Source organism: Cnephaeus nilssonii, assembly GCF_951640355.1.
Source record: "Cnephaeus nilssonii genome assembly, chromosome: 10".
In the NCBI taxonomy this organism is placed as follows: domain Eukaryota; kingdom Metazoa; phylum Chordata; class Mammalia; order Chiroptera; family Vespertilionidae; genus Cnephaeus; species Cnephaeus nilssonii.
In genome coordinates, this window is record NC_137081.1 from 55,753,474 (window position 1) to 55,779,357 (window position 25,884).

At 39.5% G+C, this 25,884-nt stretch overlaps 1 protein-coding gene and 1 long non-coding RNA gene across 4 annotated transcripts in view; one reads left to right on the forward strand and one right to left on the reverse strand.

Moving 5' to 3' along the window:
* The window catches only part of WDSUB1 (WD repeat, sterile alpha motif and U-box domain containing 1), a 56,505-nt gene that overhangs the window by 19,341 nt on the left and 11,280 nt on the right, over positions 1-25,884 (forward strand). For 2 of the 3 annotated variants that reach the window (XM_079782916.1, XM_079782917.1), the window contains exons 10-11: positions 11,033-11,173; positions 12,039-12,107. In XM_079782916.1, coding sequence (XP_079639042.1) covers positions 11,033-11,173; positions 12,039-12,107 — 210 coding nt within the window. The remainder of the gene's footprint in view (positions 1-11,032; positions 11,174-12,038; positions 12,108-25,884) is intronic. The other variant, XM_079782918.1, reaches the window with a different exon arrangement.
* LOC307106400 lies at positions 12,589-24,764 on the reverse strand. Its single transcript, XR_013814114.1, has 3 exons — positions 22,439-24,764; positions 21,002-21,603; positions 12,589-20,259 (listed from the first exon to the last, which is right to left on the reverse strand). It is a non-coding gene; the product is annotated as an uncharacterized lncRNA (long non-coding RNA).

Sequence of the window (25,884 nt, forward strand, 5' to 3'; positions counted from 1 at the left end):
TAAGATAATACTTTCAGGGATCAGTCATGTTTTTGTGTGTATAAGTATTAATTTCCTTTTTATGGCTGAATAATATCCCATTGTATGGCTATGGCTATACCACATTTTGTTTATCCATTTACCACTTGATAGACATTTGGGTTGCTTCCACTTCTTGGCTATTATCAACTATGTAGCTATGAACATACATGTCTGTTTTTATGTGAATACTGGAGGCCTGGTGCACGAAATTCATGCATGGGGGTGTGTGTCCCTCAGCCCAACCTGCACTCTCTCCAATTTGGGATCCCTCTCACAATCTAGGACTGCTGGCTCCCAACTGCTCACCTGCCTGCCTTCCTGATTGCCCCAACCGCTTCTGCCTTCCAGCCTGATCACCCCCTAACCACTCCATTGCCAGCCTGACTGATGTCTAACTGCTCCCCTGCCAGCCTGTTTGCCCCTAACTGCCCTCCCCTGCAGGCCTGGTCACCCCTGACTGCCCACCCCTGCAGGCTTGGTCACCCCTAACTGCCCTCCCCTGCAGGCTTGGTCACCCCTAACTGCCCTCCCCTGCAGACCTGGTCCCCCCAACAGCTCTCCCCTGCAGGCCTGGGCCCCCCCCTCAACTGCCCTTCCCTGTAGGCCAGGTCCCCCCCAACTTCCCTCCTCTGCCGGCTTTGTCACCCCCAACTGCCCTCTCTTGCAGGCCTGGTCCCTCCCAACTGCCCTCCCCTGCTGGCCATCTTGTGGCGGCCATCTTGTGTCCACATGGGGGCAGTCAGCTTTGACCACATGGGGGAAGCCATCTTGTGTGTTGGAGTGATGGTCAATTTGCATATTACTCTTATTATATAGGATTAGATAGGATAGAGGCCTGGTGCATGGGTGGGGGCTGGCTGGTTTGCCCTGAAGGGTGTCCCGGATCAGGGTGGGGGTTCCCTTGGGGCGTGGGGCAGCCTGGGCGAGGGGCCTGTGGTGGTTTGCAGGCCAGCCACGCCCCTTGGTGACCCAAGTGGAGGCCTTGGTATCTGGGATTTATTAATCTTCTATAATTGAAACTTTGTAGCCTTGAGTGGAGGCCTGGGCCCGCTGGAAAGCTTGGCTTCCTCCATCGCTGGGGGCAACGCAAGCCTCCTGCTCTCTCAAGCTCTATGACTGCCGCCATTTTTGTTGGGATTTATCTTCTATAATTGAAATTTTGTAGCCTTGAGTGGAGGCCTGGGCCCGCCAGGGCAGCAGAAAGCTTGGCTTCCTCCATTGCTGGGGAAACCCAAGCCTCCTGCTCTCTCTCTGGCCGCAGCCATCTTGGTTGGGTTAATTTGCATACTCGCTCCTGATTGGCTGGTGGGCGTGGCCGGTGGGTGTACGGTCAATTTGCATGTTACTCTTTTATTAGATAGGATATGTTTTCATTTGTCTTGGGTATAATTAGGAATAGAATAGCTCTACATTTAACATTTTGAGGAACTGCCAGACTCTTCCAAAGCAGCTGTACCATTTTTCATTCCCACCAGTAATATGTGAGGATCCCAATTTCTTCATCTTTGTTAGCACCTGTTGTTTTTTTTAATTATTATTATTTATTTATTTTTATTGAGGTATTATATGTGTACATATCTTACCATTACCCCCCCACCCCACACCCATACATGCCCTCACGCCCCAGAGTTTTGCGTCCATTGTTTATGCTTATATGCATGCATACAAGTCCTTCGTTTGATTTCTTATCTCCCCCACCTCTCCCTAACTTTCCCCCTGTAATTTGAAAGTCTGTTTGTTGCTTTACTGTCTCTGTATCTATCTTTTTGTTCATCAGTTTATAATGTTCTTTATTATCCATAAATGAGTGAGATCATGTGGTATATTTCTTTCATTGACTGGCTTATTTCACTTAGTATAATATTCTCCAATTCCATCCAGGTTGCTGCAAATGATGAGAATTCCTTCTTTTTTATGGCAGCATAGTATCCCATTGTGTAGATGTACCACAGTTTTCTGATCCAGTCATCTGCTGACGGGCACCTAGGCTGTTTCCAAATCTTAGCTATTGTAAATTGTGCTGCTATGAACATAGGGGTGCATATATCCTTTCTGATTGGTGTTTCTAGTTTCTTCGGATATATTCCCAGGAGTGGGATTACTGGGTCAAATGGGAGTTCCATTTTCAGTTTTTTGAGGAAACTCCATACTGTTCTCCACAGTGGCTGCACCAGTCTGCATTCCCACCAGCAGTGCACGAGGGTTCCTTTTTCTCCGCATCCTCGCCAACACTTGTCGTTTGTTGATTTGTTGATGATAGTCATTCTGACAGGTGTGAGATGGTACCTCATTGTTGTTTTGATTTGCATCTCTCGGATAATAAGTGACTTTGAGCATGTTTTCATGTGTCTCTTGGCCTTCCTTCTGTCTTCTTTTGAAAATATTCTGTTTAGGTCCGTTGCCCATTTTTTTATTGGATCATTTATCTTCCTTTTATTAAGTTGCATAAGCTGCCTGTAGATGTTGGAGATTAAACCTTTATCAGTGATAGCATTTGCAAATATGTTCTCCCATGCAGTGGGCTTTCTTGTTGTTTTGTTGATGGTTTCTTTTGCTGTAAAAAAGCTTTTTATTTTGATGTAGTCCCATTTGTTAATTTTCTCTTTAGCTTCCATTGCCCTAGGGGCAGTGTCAGTGAAGAAGTTCTTTTGGCATATGTCTGAGATTTTGTTGCCTGTGGATTCCTCTAGTATTTTTATGGTTTCCCGTCTTATGTTTAAGTCCTGTATCCATTTTGAGTTTATTTTTGTGTATGGTGTAAGTTGGTGATCTAGTTTCATTTTTTTGCATGTGTGTGTCCAATTTTCCCAACACCATTTATTGAAGAGACTGTCTTGACTCCATTGTATGTTCATGCCTCCTTTGTCAAATATTAATTGAGCATAGTGGTTTGGGTCGATATCTGGATTCTCTATTCTGTTCCATTGATCTATATGTCTGTTCTTGTGCCAGTACCAGGCTGTTTTGAGAACAATGGCTTTGTAATACAGCTTGAAATCTGGTATTGAGATCCCTCCTACTTTATTCTTCTTTCTCAGGATTGCTGCGGCTATTCGGGGTCTTTTTTTATTCCAGATGAATTTTTGGAGAGTTCTTTCTAGGTCTGTGAAATATGCTGTTGGTATTTTGATGGGGAGTGCATTGAATCTGTAGATTGCTTTGGGTAGTATGGACATTTTAATGATGTTGATTCTACCAATCCATGAACATGGTATGTTCTTCCATCTGTTTACGTCTTCCTCTATCTCTTTTTTCAGTGTCCTGTAGTTTTCCGCGTATAGGTCTTTTACCTCCTTAGTTAAGTTTATTCCTAGGTATCTTAATTTTTTTGGTGCGATGGTAAATGGGATTGCTTTTTTAGTCTCTCTTTCTGTAAGTTCACTATTGGTGTATAGAAATGCCATAGATTTCTTGGCATTAATTTTGTATCCCGCTACATTGCCAAATTCATTTATTAAGTCTATTAGTTTTTTGATGGAATCTTTTGGGTTTTTTATGTACAATATCATGTCATCTGCAAATAAGGACAGCTTCACTTCTTCTTTTCCAATTTGGATGCCTCTTATTTCTTCTTCTTGCCTAATTGCGATAGCTAATACTTCCAGTACTATGTCAAACAGGAGTGGTGAGAGTGGGCATCCCTGTCTTGTTCCTGTTCTTAGGAGAAATGGTTTTAGTTTTTGCCCATTGAGTATGATGTTTGCTGTGGGTTTATCATATATAGCTTTTATTATGTTGAGGTATGATCCTTCTATTCCCACCTTGTTGAGAGTTTTTATCAAGAAAGGGTGTTGGATTTTGTCAAATGCTTTTTCTGCATCTATTGATATGACTATGTGATTTTTATCTCTCAATTTGTTTATGTGATGTATCACATTTATTGATTTGCGGATATTGTACCATCCTTGCATTCCTGGGATAAATCCTACTTGGTCATGATGTATGATCTTTCTGATGTATTGCTGGAGCCGATTTGCTAGGATTTTGTTGAGGATTTTGGCATCTATGTTCATGAGGGATATTGGTCTGTAATTCTCTTTCATTGTGTTTTCTTTATCTGGTTTTGGTATTAGGGTGATGCTGGCTTCATAGAAGGAGCCTGGAAGTGTTCCTTCCTCTTGAATTTTTTGGAATAGTCTGAGGAGGATAGGTTTTAGTTCTTCCTTGAAAGTTTGGTAAAACTCTCCTGTGAAGCCGTCTGGCCCCGGGCTTTTGTTTGCCGGAAACTTTTTGATGACTGCTTCAATTTCTTCCATAGTTACTGGCCTGTTGAGCTGTTTCGATTCTTCCTGATTGAGTTTTGGAAGGTTGTATTTGTCTAGGAATATGTCCATTTCCTCCAGGTTGTCCAGTTTGTTGGAATAGAGTTGTTCGTAGTATTTTGTAACAATCCTTTGTATTTCGTTGGGGTCTGTTGTTATTTCACCTCTTTCATTTCTGATTTTGTTTATTTGGGTCCTCTCTCTTTGCTTCTTGGTGAGCCTGGCTAGAGGTTCATCAATCTTGTTTATCCTTTCAAAGAACCAGCTCTTGGTTTTGTTGATCTTTTGTATTGTTTCTTTGGTCTCTATGTCGTTTATCTCCGCTCTGATCTTTATTATTTCTTTCCTTCTGCTTACACTGGGCTTTTCTTGTTGCTCTCTCTCTCTAACTCTTTGAGTTGTTGGGTTAGGTAATTTATTACCATTGTTTCTTGTTTTTTGCAGTAGGCTTGTAGAGCTATGAACTTCCCTCTCAGGACTGCTTTCGCTGTGTCCCATAGATTTTGGATTGTTGTGTTTTCATTGTCATTTGTTGCCATGATGTTTTTTATTTCTTCCTTGATGTCTTTCGTAACCCAGTCATGGTTTAATAGCATGCTGTTTAGTCTCCATGTGTTTGATTTCTTTGGGTTGTTTTTATTGTAGTTTATTTCCAGTTTTATGCCACTGTGATCTGAGAAGATACTTGATATGATTTCTATCTTCTTGAATTTGGAGAGACTTTGTCTATGTCCTAACATATGGTCTATCTTTGAAAATGACCCATGTGCACTTGAGAAGAATGTATATTCTGTGGCTTTGGGGTGAAATGTTCTGAAGATGTCGATTAATTCCATCTGGTCTAGTGAGTCATTTAGGATTGATGTTTCTTTGCTGATTTTTTGTTTAGAGGATTTGTCCAATGGTGATAGTGGGGTATTGAAGTCTCCTACTATGATTGTATTGCTGTCAATCTCTCCTTTCATATCTTCCAGGAGTTTTTTAATGTATCTTGGTGCTCCTGTATTGGGTGCATATATGTTTACCAGAGTTATTTCTTCTTGTTGGATTTCTCCCTTTAGTATTATGAAGTGGCCTTGATTATCTCTTGTTATGTCCTTCACTTTGAGATCTAATTTGTCAGATATAAGTATTGCTACCCCAGCTTTTTTTTCATTTCCATTCGCCTGGAAAACCTTTTTCCATCCCTTTACTCTCAGTCTGTATGCGTCCTTTTTTTTGAGGTGGGTTTCCTGTAGACAGCAGATATATGGGTTTTGTTTTCTTATCCAATCTGTTACCCTGTGTCTTTTGATTGGGGCATTCAATCCATTTACATTTAAAGTTATTATTGATAGGTACTTATTTGTCGCCATTTTTATTCTATACCCCTGTGTTCCTTCTTTGCTTCCTATTTCTTTCTTTCTTTTTTTTTACAGCAGACCCTTTAGCATTTCTTTCATTGCTGGTTTGGTGGTGATAAACTCCCTTAGCCCTTTTTTGTCTGTGAAGCTCCTGATTTCACCTTCAATTTTGATTGATAGCCTTGCTGGGTACAGTATTCTTGGATTGAGACCCTTCCTTTGCATGACTTTGTATATTTCATTCCATTCCCTTCTGGCCTGATGAGTTTCTGTTGAGAAATCAGTTGCTAGTCTGATGGGGGTTCCTTTGTATGTAACTGACTGTCTCTCTCTGGCCGCTTTTAAGATTCTTACTTTGTCGTTGGTGTTTGCCAACTTAATTATAATGTGCCTTGGCGTCGGTCTTTTGGGGTTCATTTTGCTTGGAACTCTGTGAGCTTCTTGGATTTGTGTGGGTTTTTTCTTCCCTATATCAGGGAAGTTTTCTGTTATTATTTCTTCTAACAGGTTTTCTATTCCTTGCTCCGTTTCCTTTCCTTCTGGTACCCCCATTATCCTGATGTTGTTTTGTTTTGTGTTGTCCTGAAGTTCCCTTAGGCTCTCCTCATGCTTTCTAATTTTTGTTTCTAGAAGTTGTTGTAATTGGGTATTTTTTTCCATCTTGTCTTCTAGCTCACTTATGCGGTCCTCTGCTTCTTCTAGTCTACTCTTGATGCTTTCTATTGAGTTCTTTACAGCAGCGATGTCATTTTTCATTTCTTCTTGGTTCTTCTTCATTTCCTCTTGGTTCTTACTCATATTGTCGAATTTGTCTTCCATCCTTTTCTGCCACCTTATGATCATTTCTCTGAATTCTTTCTCTGATAGGTTGTTTGCCTCTAATTCGTTTACTTCCTTTTCTGGTGATGCCTGCTTCTCTTTCCTATGGGGGCTGTTTCTTTGTCTCCCCATGGTCTCTCTTCTCCGGATGTCTGGTTATATAGTTCTCTCTCTCCGGCGTTGATTTAAAGGTACAAAATACAACACAACCAGGCACAACACACAAGGCACTGAACAGAATTGTATTCACGATATTAATAACCTCCAATACAGGTAACCACCAGAGAAAGACAAATTAGGGAATAGGAGTGGACGAGGGAGAGTAAAAAGAAAGAACAACAAAAAAAAAGAGTGTGAATCTGAACTTGGGAAAAGAGCAGAAAAAAAAAAAGAAAATAAAAAAAAGTAAGAGACAAGAACAATACTAAGAGAGAAAAGGGGAACAAACTATATATATGGAGAGTAAACTCCACTAGAACCACCACTAATCCCAGCAAATTCCAGCAACATGAGCCTGGAGATTAATAGAAACTGGGAACGAGTTTTTTTTTTTTTTTTCCAAAAGGTACCTTTACGCCCTAGCCGGTTTGGCTCAGTGGATAGAGTGTCCGCCTGTGGACTGAAGGGTCCCAGGTTTGATTCCAGTCAAGGGCACATGCCTGGGTTGCAGGCTCGGTCCAACATGCAGGAGGCAGCCCATCAGTGATTCCCTCTCATCATTGATGTTTCTCTCTCTCTCTCTCTTCCTCTCCCTTCCTCTCTAAAATAAATAAAAATATATTTTTTAAAAAAGGTACCTTTACTTTTTCATCTTGTTTCCAAGAAACCATAAAAGCAAATGAGAGATTTTTATTTTCTAACCTAAAATTAAATTACATCAAATGCTTTTTCAAACTTAATACATCCACTGTCTTAACATCATCAGAGTTTGAAAGTTTCAAATTTCAATTCCTAATAGTACAGTACTTCCTTATGTAGATTTTTACTTGTTGCCTAACTGCCTGTGTTGTTAAGGAATAGAGCATTTAGCATTTTTTTTTTCTTTATACATGATAAAGGCGAAACGGTCCCTTCAAATCTAGTTACTGTGGGCTGACTTCCTATTGGAGTGGGCTGACCATCCCAGTTCAGCTGCTGCTCTTAGATAGCCATCCCCACTTGCCAGTGAGTGCCAGTTGGGCATGTTAGGGTCGCCTTTCCTCAGGCCTGTCAGATATCCTGTGGCTTCCTTCCACACAGATGTCAACTTCTGGTCTTACGGATGTGGATGGTTTTTCGTCATCTACTTATACTATTGTGGGGTTCGTAAGGATACCTTGCTACCTTGTTTTGTTGGAAATATCTTTGGGATTTCATTTTGCTATCTAGTTGTCTGTTTTTATGTGGGGATTCAGAGGAATTAAATTGAGAAGCTATACCGTTCCCATCTCCTCTAAGTCTTTTTGAAAACCCATACTGTAACTACAGCCATGTTTTTCTTTCCTGATTATAGATTTTAGGATTACTTGTCTTATCATGATCAGTAAGAGGGTTATTTTTTATTATTAATTTTTTAAAAATCCAAAGTTTAAAATTTTATTTCTGAGAGCTGAGCTTTGGTTCTTTTGTTCTCCCTGGGAGAACTGCTGGGCTGAGCTGGTTGGCTGCAGGCTGTAGCACCTCCAGCTAAAACTGGCATTGCTGCTTCATCCCTGATCTTATAGGACAAAGTTGGGGAGAGTGAAGGGTACAAGTGGAAAGGTCCCTCTTCCCCTTCCTGGATACACATCCCTGCTGTAAGCTGTCATTTCCCATCCCCCAACTTTAGAATCCAGTTTCCTCTGTTTCCTCGCAGGTTTTCTAAGTTTTGTTTTCTATGTTTGATGGATGTGTCTAGACTTTATCATTCTTTTTAAAAATATATATATTTCATTGATTTTTTACAGAGAGGAAGGGAGAAGGATAGAGGGTTAGAAACATTGAAGAGAGAGAGAGACACGTCGATCAGCTGCCTCCTGCACACCCCCCACTGGGGATGTGCCCGCAACCAAGGTACAGGTCCTTGACCGGAAGCAAACCTGGGACCTTTCAGTCCATAGGCCGACGCTCTATCCACTGAGCCAAACTGGTTAGGGCTAGACTTCATCATTCTTTATTATGTAACATTTCCAGGGGTAAGTAAGGGTTGGGGATGAGGGTACAGGAGTTGGTGGCCTTTTAACTTGTCGTCTTATTCAGAACTAGATGCCTTTTCAGGGTTATAGTATATACAGGCATACCTCATTTTATTGTGTTTTGTTTTGTTGCACCTTGCTTTTTTTTAAAAATATATTTTTATTGATTTCAAAGGGGAAGGGAGAGGGAGAGAGAGATAGAAACATCAATGATGAGAGAGAATCATTGATTGGCTGCCTCCTGCATGCCCCCTATTGGGGATAGAGCCCGCAACCCGGGCATGTGCCTCCGACCGGAATCGAACCTGGGACCCGTCAGTCCGCAGGCCAACGCTCTATCCACTGAGCCAAACCGGCCAGGGCTGCACCTTGCTTTATTGCGTTGTGTTTTTTTTTTACAAATTGAAGGCAAGACCCTCTGCCAGCAAAAAGATTATGCGTTGGTCTGGAACTGAACCCCACAATATCTTGAAGGTATGCCTGTATAGCCAGATATTGCCCATCTTAGCTGGTAAGGGCACTTTCTTTCTGAGCACTTAAGTTTAATAACACTTACTCCCAACTCCCAGTCACAAAAGGGGATTATTTTCTGGTTAAGTTCTTTGGATTTGACTTGGTAACTGCTTCCTTTTTTAAAATGATATTAAAATTGGACAAGGATTACACACAATTTAACTTTTTCTTATCTGGGATATTTTGAAGAGGCTTTCTATAGTCTCTATTACAAATATTACATAAGTTTCTAAATATTAGCCAATGTATAATATTTTTGACAGAACGGGGAAATATATTTTTCAGAATATTAAATGTTTTTATATCTTCTTATTAGATGTTGTATAATTATCCCTTTAAATGAGATGACTACTATCTAATTGTATACCTGCTGTGGTGCTTTTAAAAAATTGTTTAACAAATCCTCAGTTTGGTTCCATAAATTACGTAGGAATCTCAGTGTGCAGTGGGCAGTCCCTAAAGAGGCAGGCAGCTGCTAAGTTGGCTTGCCACACTTCCTTTGATATGGTCAGGGAGTCCAAATAGATTTAAACAGCTTACGGCACAGCAGGCAGCATAGCTTCATGTTCAGATTGGTTCTCCTTTTCCCCTAGGCCTTGTGGGGTCAATGTAGTATGTTTGTGTCACAGCTGAGAAACCTTAAGCCCTTACCTACCTGCCCTGCCAGTCTTCTCAGGGGATTGCTAACAAACCAGCCCAAGAGGAAGACATTGTCTTTTACTTATCTGGAAACAGACCTGCCTTCTGATTGGAAGGGAGACACTTTCTCTAGCTTCCAAGGATGTTTGCAAATGTCCTTGGAAAGGTGTCTCAGCTGTCTTTTCCAAGGTGTGTATAAACACCAACAGAAAGCAAGTTGATACGCTTTTCATGGGAACTATGGGGCATTCTGAAATGTAATTCTTTTCTTCCATCCACAGCACCCCAAACACCTCCACCTAAAGTAGTTCTGTTACCTTGTTCTAAACTTGTAAACAGCTAGTAACACTAAACTTCCTGAAATTAAAAATTAAGAATTTTAAAATTTAAGGTAAAAGTAGAAATACAAATGAATGAAACGTGTGTACAGTCTTAGACAAACAGATGAACTTTATTTGTGATTGCGTTTCATATGAGAATTAGCAAATAATATATCCAGTTTCATAAAGTTTAAAAACATGGGATGTTTTATTGAATTTATTGGGGTGACCGTTTAATAATAATATATAGGTTTTAGGTATATAGTTCCACAACGTGTCATCTGTATATTGTATTGTGTATTTACCACCTCAAGTCAAGTCTCTCTTTTTTAAAAAATATGTTTTTATTGATTTCAGAGAGGAAGGGAGAGAGAGAAACATCAATGATGAGAGAGATCATTGATCTGCTGCCTTGTGCATGCCCCCTACTGGGGATGGAGCCCGAAACTTGGGCAAGTGCTCTGACCTAGAATCGAACTGTGACCTCCTGATTCATGGGTCAATGCTCAAACACTGAGCCACACCAGCCAGGCTTAAGTGTCTTTCCATCTCTATTTATTCCCCTTACCCCTTCTATTTCCCCATATCCCCCTTTCCTCTGGCAATCATCATACTGTTGTTTACATTATTATGCTGACCATCTTTAAAATTTATTTTTAGGAATTTTTTTGTCTAATCACTAATAACAAACCTCTGATTTTGTGTCGTATATTATTGTTCAGCAATCTAAAATTCTAGAGGAACTTTCAGATTGCTTAGAATAAATAGTCTATTGCTGATTTATATTAACCACACAATATACTATAAAAATTCATGAAAGGATTTATAAAGAAAACAGTTCAATGTGGTAAACAGTGTCTGAAGGTTTTTACTTGTAACATAAAATCTTCCTCTATTTGTTAAAGATTTGCATAAAGGTTACCAGGAGTTCTCCAGTCCTAACATAGTAAATTTCTTTTTAGAATCTCTAGGGCTGCGCAGTAAAGTTCTGAGGAAAATCGAAGAGCTCAGGACAAAGGTGAAAACCCTTTCTTCTGAAATTCCTGATGAATTTATATGTCCTATCACTAGGGAGCTTATGCAGGATCCTGTCATCGCTTCAGGTATGTGTGATACTCTTCTAAATTTCAGAGCATACTGTGTGCTAAGTGAATAAATAATGTAGACAGTTCACATAAGTTTTATAAATGTGGATAAATTTCAAAATTCCTCTTCTGTTTCGTGGAAGTAGTTTTTTATGTGTGTGTTTTTTAAACTCATTATATCAGAGGTAAATTATTGAATATTGTATATTTTTTAATTTATTGGGGTGACATTGGTTAATATGATCATAGAGGTTTCAGGTGTGGGTTTCTGTGTTATAAGATTTGTATATTGCATTGTGTGCCCACCACCCAAGTCAAATCTTCTCCCGTCACCATATATTAAGTCCTCTTCATCCTTCACCCCCTTCCCTCTGGCAACTACCACACTGCTGTTTGTGTCCACGAATTTCAGTTTTCTATCCCACGTATGAGTGAAATCATGGTTCTTAGCTTTTTCTGACTCACATATTTCACTTAGCATAATATTCTCAAGGTCCATCCTTTCTATGCCTGAGTAGTATTCTGATTCTCTATCGCAGGACACTTTGGTTGTTTCCATGTCTTGGCCACCATGCATAATGCTACAATGAGCATAGGGGTGCATATATCTTTGCAAATACATGATTTCGAGGTTTTTGGGTAGATACCCAGAAGAGGCATTGCTGGATCCTATGGTAGTACTATTCTTAGTTTTTTGAGGAATCACCAGACTGTTTTTCTATAGTGGCTGTATCAGTTTACATTCCCACCAGCAGTGAATGAGGGTTTTCTTTCTCCACAGTCGCTCCAACACTTGTTACTATTTGTCTTGTTGATAATAGCCATTCTAACAGGCATGAGGTGGTACCTTATTGTAATTTTGATTTGTATTTCCCTAATTCAGGGTGGGAAACATCCAGCCCAAAGCCAAATAGTGCAAAATCATTGGTCTGGCCCTGCCGAGGCATTAAGGGTGAGTTAATGAAAAGTTTGACCAAATATAGCAGGCTAATTTCCAAGTTGATAATTTTGTGTGGCCCAAGAATCTATATAGATAAAGAGGAAATATGCAAATTAGGCTAGGACGCCATAACGGGTCATGACTGGACAGGAGGAGGTTGCGCGCACAGGTGCGGCCCGGAGCAGAGACAGAGACAGGGCCGGTGAGCCACTGTGCCCTGGCTCAGGCCGGTCCCCCAGAGCTGGAGCGGACACGGACAGGGACAGGTGGGCCGGCCCGCAGCCTCCGTGGCTGTGCGCAGGCCTGGAGAGGAGACCCTGCCTCCCGTGGAAGCAGTGCGGCTCCCTCCCGCCTCCTGTGGAATTGGCGCGGCTCCCTCACGGCTCCCGTGGGCGCCAGCGGCTCGCTTCCGCCTCCCGCAGAAGTCGCACGGCTCCCGTGGAAGCTGTGCGGCTCCCAGCAGCGCGCTGTGGTTCCCGCCGGCTCCCGCAGAAGCGGCCGGCGGCCTGCTGCGTGCAATATCGCGCGATGGGCTACTAATGATGTTATAAATATCTACATGGTCCTTGGCAGAAAAAAGGTTCCCCACCTCTGCTCATTGCTAGTGAGGTTGAACATCTTTTCATGTATCTGTTGGCTGTTTGTATGTCTTTTTGGGAGAGGTGTCTGTTCAGGTCTTTTGTTATTTTTTGATTGGGTTGTTTGTGTGTTTGGTGTTGAGTTTTATGAGTTCATTATATATTTTGGAAATTAAACCTTTGTCGGAGCCACTGTTTCCTAATATCATTTCCCATTTGGTTGGCTGCCTCTGTTTTGTTGTTAATTTCTTATGCTGTGCAGAAGCTTTTTGGTTTGATATAGTCCCATTCATTTATTTTTGCCTTTACTTCCCTTACCTTTCAGTTTAAGTTCATTAAATGTTCTCTATGACCAAGGTCCATAAGTTTAGTGCCTGTATTTTCTATGTAACTTATTTATTTTTAATATTTTTATTGATTTCAGAGAGGAAAGGAGAGGGAGAGAGAGATAGAAACATCAATGATGAGAGAGAATCATTGATCGGCTGCCTTCTGCACTCCCCCCACTGGGGATCGAGCCCGCAATCTGGGCATGTGCCCTTGACCGGAATCGAACCAGGGACCCTTCAGTCCACAGGCCGACACTCTATCCGCTGAGCAAAGCCAGCCAGGGCCTATGTAATTTATTGTTTCAGGTTTTACATTTAGGTCTTTGATCCATTTTGAATTAATTTTTGTACATGGGGACAAACTGTAATCCAGTTTCATTCTTTTCCATGTGGCTTTCCAATTTTGCCAGCATCATTTATTGAAGAGACTCTTTACTCCAATGTGTGCTTCTGGCTCCTTTGTCGAAAATTTTCTGCCCATATACTAGTACATGTGGTTTTTATACCTGGGCTCTCTATTCTGTATGTCTGTTTCTCTGCCAGTAACAAGCTGCTTTGATTATCATAGCTCTGTAGTATAATTTGAAGTCAGGTAATGTGATACCTCCAGCTTCATTCTTTTTTCTCAGGATTGCTTTGGCTATTCGGGGTCTTTTGTGGTTCCATACAAATCTGATAATTTCTTGTCCTAGTTCTTTTAAAAATGACATTGGGATTTTGATGGGGATTGCATTAAATCTGTATATTGCTTTAGACATTTTAACTATGATGATTCTTCCAATGCATGAACATGGGATATTTTTCCATTTTGTTATGTCTTTTTCAATCTCTTTTAATAATGTTTTGTAATTTTTAGTATATAGGTCTTTCACATTCTTTAAGTTTACTCCTAGGTATTTTATTCTTTTGGTTGCAATTGCAAAAAGAATTCTTTTTCTTTTTTTGTTTTTCCTTAAGTTTTGTTGTTAGTGTACAGGATAGCAATGGATTTTTGTATCCTGCAACTTGATTGTCTTTGTTTATTATTTCTAATAGTTTTTTGGTGGCGTCTTTAGGGTTTTCTATATACGGAGTCATGTCATCCACAAAAAGTGACAGTTTTACTTCTTCCTTCCCTATTGGATGCCTTTTATTTCTTTTGCCTTATAGCTCTGGCTAGAGATTGTAGAGCTATGTTGAATTAAAGTGGTGAGAGTGGACATCTTTGTCTTGTTCCTGATCTTAGAGGAAAAGCTTTCAGTTTTTCACCATTGGGTATGATATTAGCTGAGGGTTTATCATATATGGCCTTTATTATGCTGAGGTACTTTCCTCCTATTCCTGTTTTAATGAGTGTTTTAATCATAAATGGATGTATCTTATCAAATACATTTTCTGTGTCTATTGATATCCCATGATTTTTATCCTTTCTTTTGTTAATGTATATTACATTTATTGATTTGCGTATGTTGAACCAAACTTGTGCCCCTGGAATGAACCCCACTTTGTCATGATGTATTGTTGTACTCGATTTACTAGTATTTTGTTTAGGATTTTTGCCTTTGTATTCATCAGAGATATTGGTCTGGAGTTTCCTTTTTATGTGTGTGTTATCCTTGCCAGGTTTTGGCCTCATAAAATATATTAGAAAGTATTGCCTCTTCTTCAATTTTTTTGGTAAAATTCATTGATGAAGCCATTTGGTCGTGGACTTTTGTTTTTTGGGGAGGTTTTTGATGATTATTTCAGTTCCCTCACTGCTGATCAGTCTGTTTAGATTTTCCAGTTCTTCATGATTTAGTCTTGGAAGGTTATATATTTCTAGGAAAAACATTGTATATTTCTTAATGAATAAAGTTGGATGTTGTAGATTTGTATGAGAGACAAAGGGAGTAAGTTTTACTTAAACTTGTGAAATGTGTAGTTACTAGAATGTAAAGTTAAAATTTTGTGGTTTTTTTTTTTTTAGGCTAGACTGTTCAGAGCTATTATGTTTAGTTTGTCTATCATGATTTAAACAACCTTACAAAATAAGAATTATAAAGCTGCATCATTCCATGTTAATTTCTAATCTACCAATAAACAGACATACATACATGACATAGTTGTAATCAGTGAGTCCATATTATATTGTTTTAAATTTTTGTGTAAAACATTATATTTGAGTATTGACTTAGTGTACATAATTTTCAGTTTTAATAACTTTATTCCATTATGACTTTATGCTACATTTTGTTTGACTCTTCTATTTGGTGTATGTATGATTCCACAAATCTTTATATTGTAAAGAGCGCTGCACATCTTGGTACTCCTTTCTTTCTGCTGTCACCATTATTTAGGGGTATTTTCATGACATGTGTGCTCCAAAGCAGAATTAGCCAATCAAAGAATACTTTATGAACATGAAAAAGAACAGTCTTGATAGTTTTTGTTAAATTTGTCATTACATTTTTCTATCCATAAAAAGTTTACAGTGCTAATAGCAATATAGTTAAGTGTACCTGTTTTTCCAGTTTTGTTATTGAATTTTATAACTCTTTTGGTGAGTTTAATGATTGTTTAGAAATACATTCCTTATATTGTTAGGCAATAAATTTTTCTTTTCTTTTTACCTAGTATCTTTACCTCATCATTTTTTTAAAAATTGTATTTGGGTATAACTTAGTTAATTAAGTTTCAGGTGTAGTTCTATAATACAACATCTGTATATTGCACTGTGTGTTCACCACCCAGAGTCTAATCTTCTTCCATCACCATATATTTGGCTCCCTTTACCCTATTCATCTTCCCTCTACCCCTTTTCCTCTGGTACCTGCCACTGTTATCTTTGTCTATAAGTTTTTGTTCTGTTTTGTTTGTTCATTGCTTTCTGTTTTATATCCCACATATGAGTGAAATCATATGGATGCAATCTTTGCAGAGGGATTCTTGTTCTTTTCCATCTGACATATTTCACTTAGCATGATACTCTCAATATCCATTTATTACTTTTTATGGTTGAGTAGTGTGTGTATGTGATGTCTTTTTTATCCAATCATCTATCAAAAGACAAATTGTTTTTATGACGTGGCTATTGTGAAGAATGCTGCTGTGAACATAGTGGTATGTATATCTTTTATGAATAAGTGTTTTCAAAATTTTGGGGTAGATACTTAGAAGAGGGATTGTTGGGTCATATGGTTGTTCTATTCTTAGTTTTTTGTTTTTGTTTTTGAGGAGCCTTCATACTGTTTTTCATAGAGGCTACACCAATTTATATTCCCATCAGAATGTACAAGGGTTCTCTTTTCTCCACATCCTTTCCAACACTTGTTATTTCTTGTCTTATTGATAATAGCCATTTTAACAGGTGTTAGGTGGTATATCATTGTGGTTGGGTTTGCATTTATTTTAATAGCTAGTGAGGGTGAGCATCTTTTCATATATCTGTTGGCCATTTGTATGACTTTTTGGGACAAGTGCCTGTTCTGGTCCTCTGCTCATTTTTCAATTGGCTTGTTTTTTTTTTGTTGACTTGTATGAGTTCTTTGTATATTTTGGAAGTATATTTGCGAACATATTCCCCCATTTTGTTGGTTGCCCTTTTGTTGATGTTTTCTTTTGCTGTGTAGAAGCTTTTATTTTAAAGTTTCCTTAGAAGCCTTTATTTTGAGGTAGTCTGTTCATTTATTTTTGCTTTTACTTCCCTTGCATTTAAGGTTAAGTTCACAAAAACCCCTGTGAGACCAAGGTCCATAAGTTTAGTGCCTGTGTTTTAAATCTTTAATCAATTTTGAGTTAATTTTTGTGTATGGTGTCAGATAGCATTCTAGTTTCATTCTATTGTATGTGGTTTTTCAATTTTCCCACCACCATTTATTGAAGAGGCTTTCCTTTCTCTATTGTATGTTTTTGGCTCCTTTGTTGAAAATTAGTTGCTCATATATTATGGATTTATTTCTGTGCTCTCTATCCTATTTTATTCATCTATGGGTCTTATTTTTCTGCCAGTACCATGCTGTTTTCATTATTATGGCTTTGTAGTGTAATTTGAAGTCCAGGAATGTGATTCCTCCAGCTTTGTTCTTTTTTTTCTCTCAGTATTGCTTTGGCTATTTGGGGTTCCATATAAATGACATGGGTGTTTTTTTTTTGGGGGGGGGGTGTTTTCCTATTTCTTTTAAAAGTGTCATTGGGATTTTGATGGGAATTGCATTATGTCAGTATATTGCTTTAAGTAATATGGGCATTTTAACTATGTTAATTCTTCCAATCTATGAACCTGGAATATCCATACATTTTTTTGTATCTTCAATTTCTTTCAACAGTGTCCTGTAGTTTTCTGTGTATAGATCCTTTACTTTCTGTAACAAATAAACTTAGGTATTTTATCCTTTTTGTTGCAGTTGCAAAGGGGATTTTCTTCACTTCTTTTACCATTATTTAATTGTTAGTATATAGAAATGCAACAGATTTTTTTGTACATTGATTTTATATTCTGCAATTTTACTATAGTCTTTTGATGGAATCTTTAAGGTTTTCTATGTACAAAATGGTTAATGGTGGAATTAGACCTCTATCCTTGAGTTGGGCTAAGAAAGAATTCAGAGTCAAGAACTCTAATGCAATTAGTTAGAAAGTCACAGAGGTAGAAGTGAACCAGCTGGGCTGTGTGGGTGCAGGAAACAAGTTACAAAGACAAAAGAAAGACCCTTGAAGCTTAGGAGAAAGAAAGCAGAGATAACACCCCTGAGGAAAGAACAGGAGGAAAGGTGTGTGCATGCTCCAGAGAGAGAGTGGGGGAGTTGGGAGGAGAATAGAGTAGGAAAGGGCAAGCGTGCTCAAGAGTGTGTGAACACCCTTGTTGAAAACATTAGACTATGTGAAGGCTTATTTCTGGACTGTCTATTCTATTGGTATACATGTCTGTCTTTATGCCATACCACACCATTACTGTCAATTTGTAGTAACTTTGGAAATGTGAGTGTCCAACTTTGTTTTCCTTTTCCAAGATTGACTATTCAGGATCCCTTGAAAATCTATATTTTTTAGTATGTATTTTTCTCTTTCTGTAAAGAAGTCATTAGGATTGTAATTGCTTTGGGTAGCATGGGAATTTTAACTGTTAAGTCTTCAAATCCATGAATGTGGGATGTCTTTACTTTTATTTGTGCTTTTGTAAATTGGATTTCCTCTATAGTTTTTTATTATTAGTGTGTAGAACCACAAGCGACTTTTGTTGAAAGTATTACAGATGTCTCCTTTGTTTCCCATTGACCACCTCTACCCCACACCCGCCCTACACTGCTCTATTGTCTGTGTCCATGGGCTATGCATATAAGTTCTCCAGTTAATCACTCCCCACCTTCCCTCTGAAATTCTTCAGTCTGTTCCATCTTTCTATGTCTCTGGATCTATTTTGTAGAATTTTGTGTGTGTGTGTAACCTTTAGGGTTTGTGCTACCCTCTTTAGATATGCTGGATTTGATGTAATATTTGCTGTAGTTTTCTTGTAATGCTTGATTTGGTATGAATGTAATTCTGGCCTCGTAAAGTGAATTGGTAAGTGTTTGTATAGTATTACTATTATTTTTCCCTTAAATGTTTGATAAGACTTATCAGTGAAATCATCATGATATAGAGTTTCAAACCAGATTGTTATGAATTCAAATCTAGCTTTTAATCATCATGATATAGAGTTTCAAACCAGATTGTTATGAATTCAAATCTAGCTTTTAATAGGTTAGTTCATCAAATTAGACTTGTAGGAGAGTTTTAACCCTTTGCACTCGCTTGCTTTTTTCTCGATTCCTTTATTCTACTCGGGATTTAATTTTTTAAATACCCCAGATTTTACAAAGCGCGGCAGTAGAATAAAAAACTGGAGTTTCTTTTCATACAAACTTATTTATTTGGATTTTTTAATATTTCAAATTATTGATACATTCAAAGAGTATAAAAAGAGCTGCTACCGATACCAACCTTGTCGAGTCACACTCAACATCCGAGTGCAAAAGGTTAAACCAGATTATTATGAACTCAAATCTAGCTTTTAATAGGTTAGTTCATCAAATTAGACTTGTGAATGTTCTCTGTTCTTGGAGGTCTGCAATTTTTTAATCAACTTAAAATAGTCTCATTGGCATCATTTAATGTATTGTGTCTCATTCATCTTAAGCTTGGCTCTTTATACCTACATGGTATATTTCTAAAATAAACATAAGTATACATCATGAACAATCTTTCACCAAGGGTAATCAATACCCTGATTTGTCTGTTGTCTATTTTAACATTATAGGTTAATCAGAACATTTATTAAGCATCATGTTTGGGTGATTTGTCCCTGTTGCACAAAGCAGTAATTTGTTAATTCTCATGTGTGAATATACTAATTTATTTGTCCATTCTACTACTGATAGTCACTGTTGCCCTGAACCTTTATTCATAGTTTTGGCATATATATATATTTCTATTGGGTATACTTATAGGAACAGATATAACATTCAGTTATTCAGAGTGGTTGAATCTTTTCACCAGAATTGTAAGTTGCTTGTGTCTTTCAACTTTTGTGGTGCCACCCATTTATTTTTAATTTTTTTATTGAAACAATTACAGATTCACATACAGATCTAACAGAGGTATCTTGTACACTTTGCCTAGTTTTACGTGTGTTAAGTTCTACACAGTGTTGTCCAGTTGGGGGTTTGAGCATCAACCATCAGTCAGGACAAACAGTTCCAAACCCACAAGGATCCTACCACTTCTGTTGCCTTTTTCTATCTACAGCGATTACCTGCCTGCTCTCTTCTCACCTCCATTTTAAAGAGTTGTATGAATGGAATCGAAATCATACAGTAAATAACCGTTTGGGACAAACTTTTTTCACCTAGCATAATCCTGAGTCTTTCTAGCCTTCCTGTGGGAAACATAAGCTGAATTAGCTTTAATTTTAAAAATACTCAATTCTCATTTTTAATAGAACTGAACTGATTTCTTTATATTGTGATTGATACATTTGGAATAATTCCTTCCAACATGTTTCCAGTTTACTGTGCTTTCTTCTAGTTCCCTTCTCCTTTTCCTTTCCTGAATTATCATGTGTCCTTTATTGGAAGGCATGCACTTTATTAAATTAATTGCCTCAGAAAAATTTCCAAGACCTGTTTCTGCCTGTATTTCAACATTCTTACAGTATTTGTATTCCTTCATCCTTTTAAATTATGAAAATAGCATTGAAGAATCATACAGAAATATGTATTTTGGAAATGGGGAGACCCTTCTATACTCTGGTTTATCCTTCTATCTTACCTTATAATAGAGAAACATGCAAATTGACCGCACCTCTGCTATGCTCACGATGGGGCCGGCAGGAGGCTGGGGGCGGGACTCCGGGTGGCATATCCGCCGTTGAGAAGATCAAGATGGCGGTGCCCAGTGGCCGGGCCCATGCCGCCGCTCCTGGGGGTGCCTGGGGCGATCGGCACCCCGGGGGGACGTAGCCGGGCCCATTCAGCCGCTCCCAGGGGTGCCTGTGGCGATTGGCACCCCGGGGGGGCGTGACCGGGCCCATGCCGCCGCTCCCGGGGGTGCCTGGGGCGATCGGCCACCTAGGGGGGCGTGTCCGGGCCCCTCCCGGGGGTCCCAGGGGCCGAGGCTTTCAGGGCCTTGGGCACCAGCGGGGAGCCTGCACCAATCGCAGGAAACCACTGGGGGTCGGCTCCTGTGGTCGGTAGCAGGGACGCTGGGTGCGGCGAGCCCAAGGCCAGGAAAGCCTGGGGCGGAGGCTTTCCCGGCCTTGGGCACCAGTGGGCAGCCTGCACGGATCGCAGGAAACCACTGGGGGTCGGCTCCTGCGATCCTTAGCAAGGATGTTGGGTGCCGCAGAGCCCAAGGCCACCGCCCAGGGCCAAGCCCCGACCCTGAAAAAGGCAGAAGGCGGTGGCCACAGCCAAGGCCTGGGTCCCTGGTGCCGGCAGAAAACTGGTGCAGGCAGCCAGGTGAATGAAGGTCTATTGCACGAATCTTCGTGCAAACGGGCTACTAGTCCATTTATAATTTGATGAATCAGATAATATTCCTTAGCAGTATATGGTCAGAACTACTTAATTCTCAACTACAGGACAGTATTTTATGGTATGAATGTGCTACAAATTAACCTTTACTCTGTTGATAGGCATCGTTCTCCAAGTAATTCTATAAGAAAAACTCCTCATAGTATGTATAGGTACACTTATTAAAATATTGCTATTGGATAAATTTGCTCACCTTTCATTACTTTAAAAATTGGCTTTGCCCATTTAGACTTCAGATACATTTTAAGTCATTAAGAAAATCTTGAAATCTTGACATTTTTTTTAATTTGGGGGTGAACTGAGGAATAGAAAAATCAGTGTTCACACTATTAAAAACCTGTCTAACCACTTTGCTTTTTCTCTAAAGTTTTATTCCAATTATGTATAGAGAACACATTCTCTTGCTTGGTTTTGCAGTGCAAGTACAATACCAGTTTAGTTTTTCTTGGATATGTATTGATATTAAACGTTAGGGTAAACTATGGCTAGTGTAACTGTCTTTCCTGTCGTACATAACCTGTGTTTTTCTCTTGTTCAGGGTGCACCGTGCTTCTTCAATGCAATTTCATGCCTTTTTTTTTTTTTTTTCTCACTGGTTAAACATCTTTATTGGGATCTCACTGACAAGCTGCACAATTCGCCCATTTATTTTTTTATTTATTTTTTTTTAAATTTCTTTATTGATTAAGGTGTCACATATTTGTCCTCATCCCCCCATTCCCATCCCACACCCCTCCCCATGGATGCCCCAACCCTCTGTTGAACTTAAGCATTGGTTAGGCTCATATGCATGCACACAAGACCTTTGGTTGATCTCCCCCCCTCCCCCTGAGGCCCGATAGTCCGATCGATGCCTCCTTGTTTCTGGTTCTGTTCTTGTTCATCAGTCTATGTTGTTCATCATTTCCCCTAGATGAGCGAAATCATGTGTCACTAGAGATATACTTATAAGAATTGAATGTGCGACGAGCAATAATAGTTATGCTGACGGGCAAATGAATCAGTCTGTAGTGAGTTTCTTTCTGGTCCAACAGTTCTTTTGAGACCCAATATCAATGTCCACCAGTTCCTTATGAGTACATGTCGGCACTGACCCCTCAGCTCTGGATGGTGGACAAATGGTGGTAATGCAGGTCCGACTCCCTCTGGTTTGGTCTCGGCCGGATCCAGGGGCCCACGGCCTCACCCGGGATCCAGCCTCACCCGGATCTAGGGGCACACGGCCTCGCCCAGACCCAGGATTCAGCTTCATCCGGACCCAGGGTCGCGTGGCCTCACCCGGATCCAGGGGCCCACGGCCTCACCCGGACCCGGGGCCAGGCTCACCCGGATCCAGGGGCCCACGGCCTCACCCGGACCCGGGGCCAGGCTCACCCGGATCCAGGGGCCCACGGCCAATTTCATGCCTTTTTATCAGTTCAGGAAAACTGTCAGCCACTCTTTCTCTATACCTCATTTCTTTAGACTTTATAGGTAAAAGTTCTCAGACCTACCTACCAGCCATCTATTCTGATTGTTTTAATGCTATTTAACATTCTCATTGACTGCATTTATTATTTCAGGAAATCTGGCTTGGCATGTAGACTAAGGGCATAGACTGCTTGAGTTTACACCCCAGCTCTGTCATTCCCTATTTGTGTGACCTTGGGAAGTTAATTCCTTCATAAGGTTGTTTGCAGATCAAATGTAGGCAACAGTGCTCTGGGGCAGTCTAACTTAGAGAAACAGTGGCTACATGAGTATTAAATATTTTTTTCATAGTATACGGTTTCTTAGTTTCATTCGTTTGGAAATACTCACAGGTTATTTTCATTTTTTTGACGTTTGTCTGCCTGTGCTCCTTTGACTTAAGTGGAAGAGTACCTGTGGAATTCCAGCATGGGAAGAGAGTGTAGGGCTTGCTTTGTACATTTCCCAGGACCACAGGTGGGCTGACAAGCTTTTTTTCTTGAACAGAGATAGTATTCAGAGTCCAGGCCAGTGAGCTAATTTTTCACTTGAACCTTTCACTAGGGTGAAGCCTTTTGAACCTGGAAGCTTCAAATCCATGTAAAAAGATGCTTCTTCTAGTTACCATTTCTAAGTGTGTAGTATATCCAGAAATGGAAATCTAGAATGAAAGTATCTTATAAATAACAGGTATTTTACCAGAACCCATTCATCAGAGGATATTAAACTGATTTTTGAAATAAAATTTTGTGAATGGAGCTTACTAGATCTGCTAGAACTGCCTGTTAAAGATGTTGATGTAAGAATCAGATGGTACTGTTTGGAGGAAAACTTTAAAAGGTAGTGAAAATAAACCTAGTTAATACTGATGTAATGTACACTATATATTTCTTTTCAAAATTGCCAGTTTTCCCCCTGGTGACACATTTGATTTCAAATAAGCTAACTCTAGTTGCAATAAATTTCAGGTATGATTTTTTAAAGAAACCAGGAGTACCAATTATTTATTTTTAGTTATAATAATGTCTCATTGCTTTTTAATTTATAGATGAAAAACTCTTTGTATCTCTGATAACCCCTCCTGCTGCTTTGAGATGAACTTTGGTAGAACTGTTTCAAACCTTACAATATATAAAACTAGAATGTAGATCCACCAGTAAAAACTGTTGATTATTTCAGGGGTATTGCTATTTTCTGATACAATGGAAAGTTGATATTAAACGTTAGGGTAAACTATGGCTAATGTCACTGCTTTTCCTGTAGTACATAACCTGTACCTTCCTAGAGTGAAGGAGTTGACATTTTATTCATTGCTACCTGACAACTCACAATCAGGCAAGGAAAAATTATTCACTTAAAGGCAACAAAATACGATATGACGATAATATGCTTTCACACTATAGATATAATATACCTATGAAAAACTAAATAAGCTAACTAAATAAAAGCCTGTTTGAAATTTCATTGCTGAGGGAGAGAAAAAGATTACTAGCTAATTTGAATATTATAGTAAGAAACCAGTATATACTAATGCTCTTAGTGTCTTCTTTTTAAAAGATATTAGGGTAAACATAATCAGTAAATTAAAAAAATACGAACCTCCTAAGCATCAACATAGATAAAATCAGCTCCTTACTATGGTGAAATATAAAAAAAGAATGATAGCACTATTAACAAACATACTGGTATTTCTGCTAACAAAGCTAAACCCAAACTAAAGGATTCAGAAAGGTTAGAAATAAGAGGGTAGGCAAAAATGAGACAACTAAAGAGGGGGTTACATACTTGTCTGCAAAAGTAGAATTAAGACATGCCCCAAGTTTACAAAGATACAGGAAGATACTATATAATTCTGAAGACAACCATTACTAGCTGTGCAGTCCCAGACTCAAAAACTGCAGCTGGCATCAGGAGAAATCACAGTGATAGACCTGATCATACCTCTCCATCCAAAATAGATCCAAGTAATATCTCAAACTTTGACATTCAAAACCATATTTAAGCAACAAGCACCACCATCAGAAACAACACAAACAGTATTATGTCATCACGATAGAATATAACTAACAGCCTACCTAATAATAGACAAATATGCAAATTGACCGTACCTTCGCTATGCCCACGATTGGCCAGGAGGGGCGGGACTCGGGGTGGCCAATTGGGCCGGTGGACGCTGAGCTTGTGGCGGCGCGAGCTCAGCGTCTGCGCCATGGCTGTGCTGTGGCACAGAAGGGGCCTCTGGGGCAGCAAGCCCATGTCCCGCCGTGAACCATCAAAAGCGGGGGAGCTGGGTGCCTGTCCGCTCTGGCACCAGGCCTTTCAGAAGCCTCCGCCACGCCGGAGGCTTCTGAAAGGCCTGGTGCACCAGCGGATAGGCACCCAGCTCCCCCGCGATCGAAAGCGGGGAGCTGTGTGTCTGCTCCAGCACCAGCGGACCCCCTGCCATCAAAAGCGGGGAGCAGGCTGCTAGCAGTGTCCGCGGAGCATGCTAGGCTTTGCGGGGCAGTGGATATGGCCTGGATGGCAGGTTAGGCCTAGGGGACCCTACACGTGCATGATTTAATCGTGCACTGGGCCTCTAGTTAATAATAAACCTGTGCCCTTTACATCTGGAAGGTTAAAAACATGCTATTACCAGATTTATCTAGCCTAGTGGCAAGTGAATTAGCTCATTTAACATACATTATAAGTATTTCTTAGCTTTTTAAAAATAAGTCCAGCCCAGCCGGGGTGTGGCTCAATGATGGAGCATTGACCTATGAACCAGGAGGTCACATTTGATTCCTGGCCAGGGCATATGCCCAGGTTGCATGCTTGATCTTCAGTGTGGGGTGTGCAGGAGGCAACCGATCAATGATTCTTTTTCATCACTGATGTTTCTATCTCTCTCTCCCTGAAATCATTAAAAACGTATCTTTTTAAAAAAATGTAAGTCCTCACTTAATGTTGCTAATATGTTCTATCTTCAAACAAAATAACATAACAAATCCAATTTTACCATAGGCTAATTGATATAAACATAAACAAGAATTAAGCTCCTACACCATCTCATCAACATTATAACTAAAGGATTTTAAACAGAATGACATTATTCAAGAATCTGCTGTTTATTTGCCTTATTAAATTGGTCTTACAACAACTCAACAGTAAGACAAATAACCCAATTAAAAATAGGCAAACGATTAGAAGACTTTTCTCCACAGGAGGTATATAAATGGCCAATAAGCACTAGAAAAGACAATATCATTAGAGAAATGAAAATCAAAACCACAGTGAGATCCCACTTCATATTTACTAGGATGACTAGAATTAAAAAAAGGAAAATAATGTATTAAGGATATGAAGAAATAATGCTGGTGAGAAGTTTTAAAATGGTGGAGCTGCTGTTGCAAACAGTTCAGTT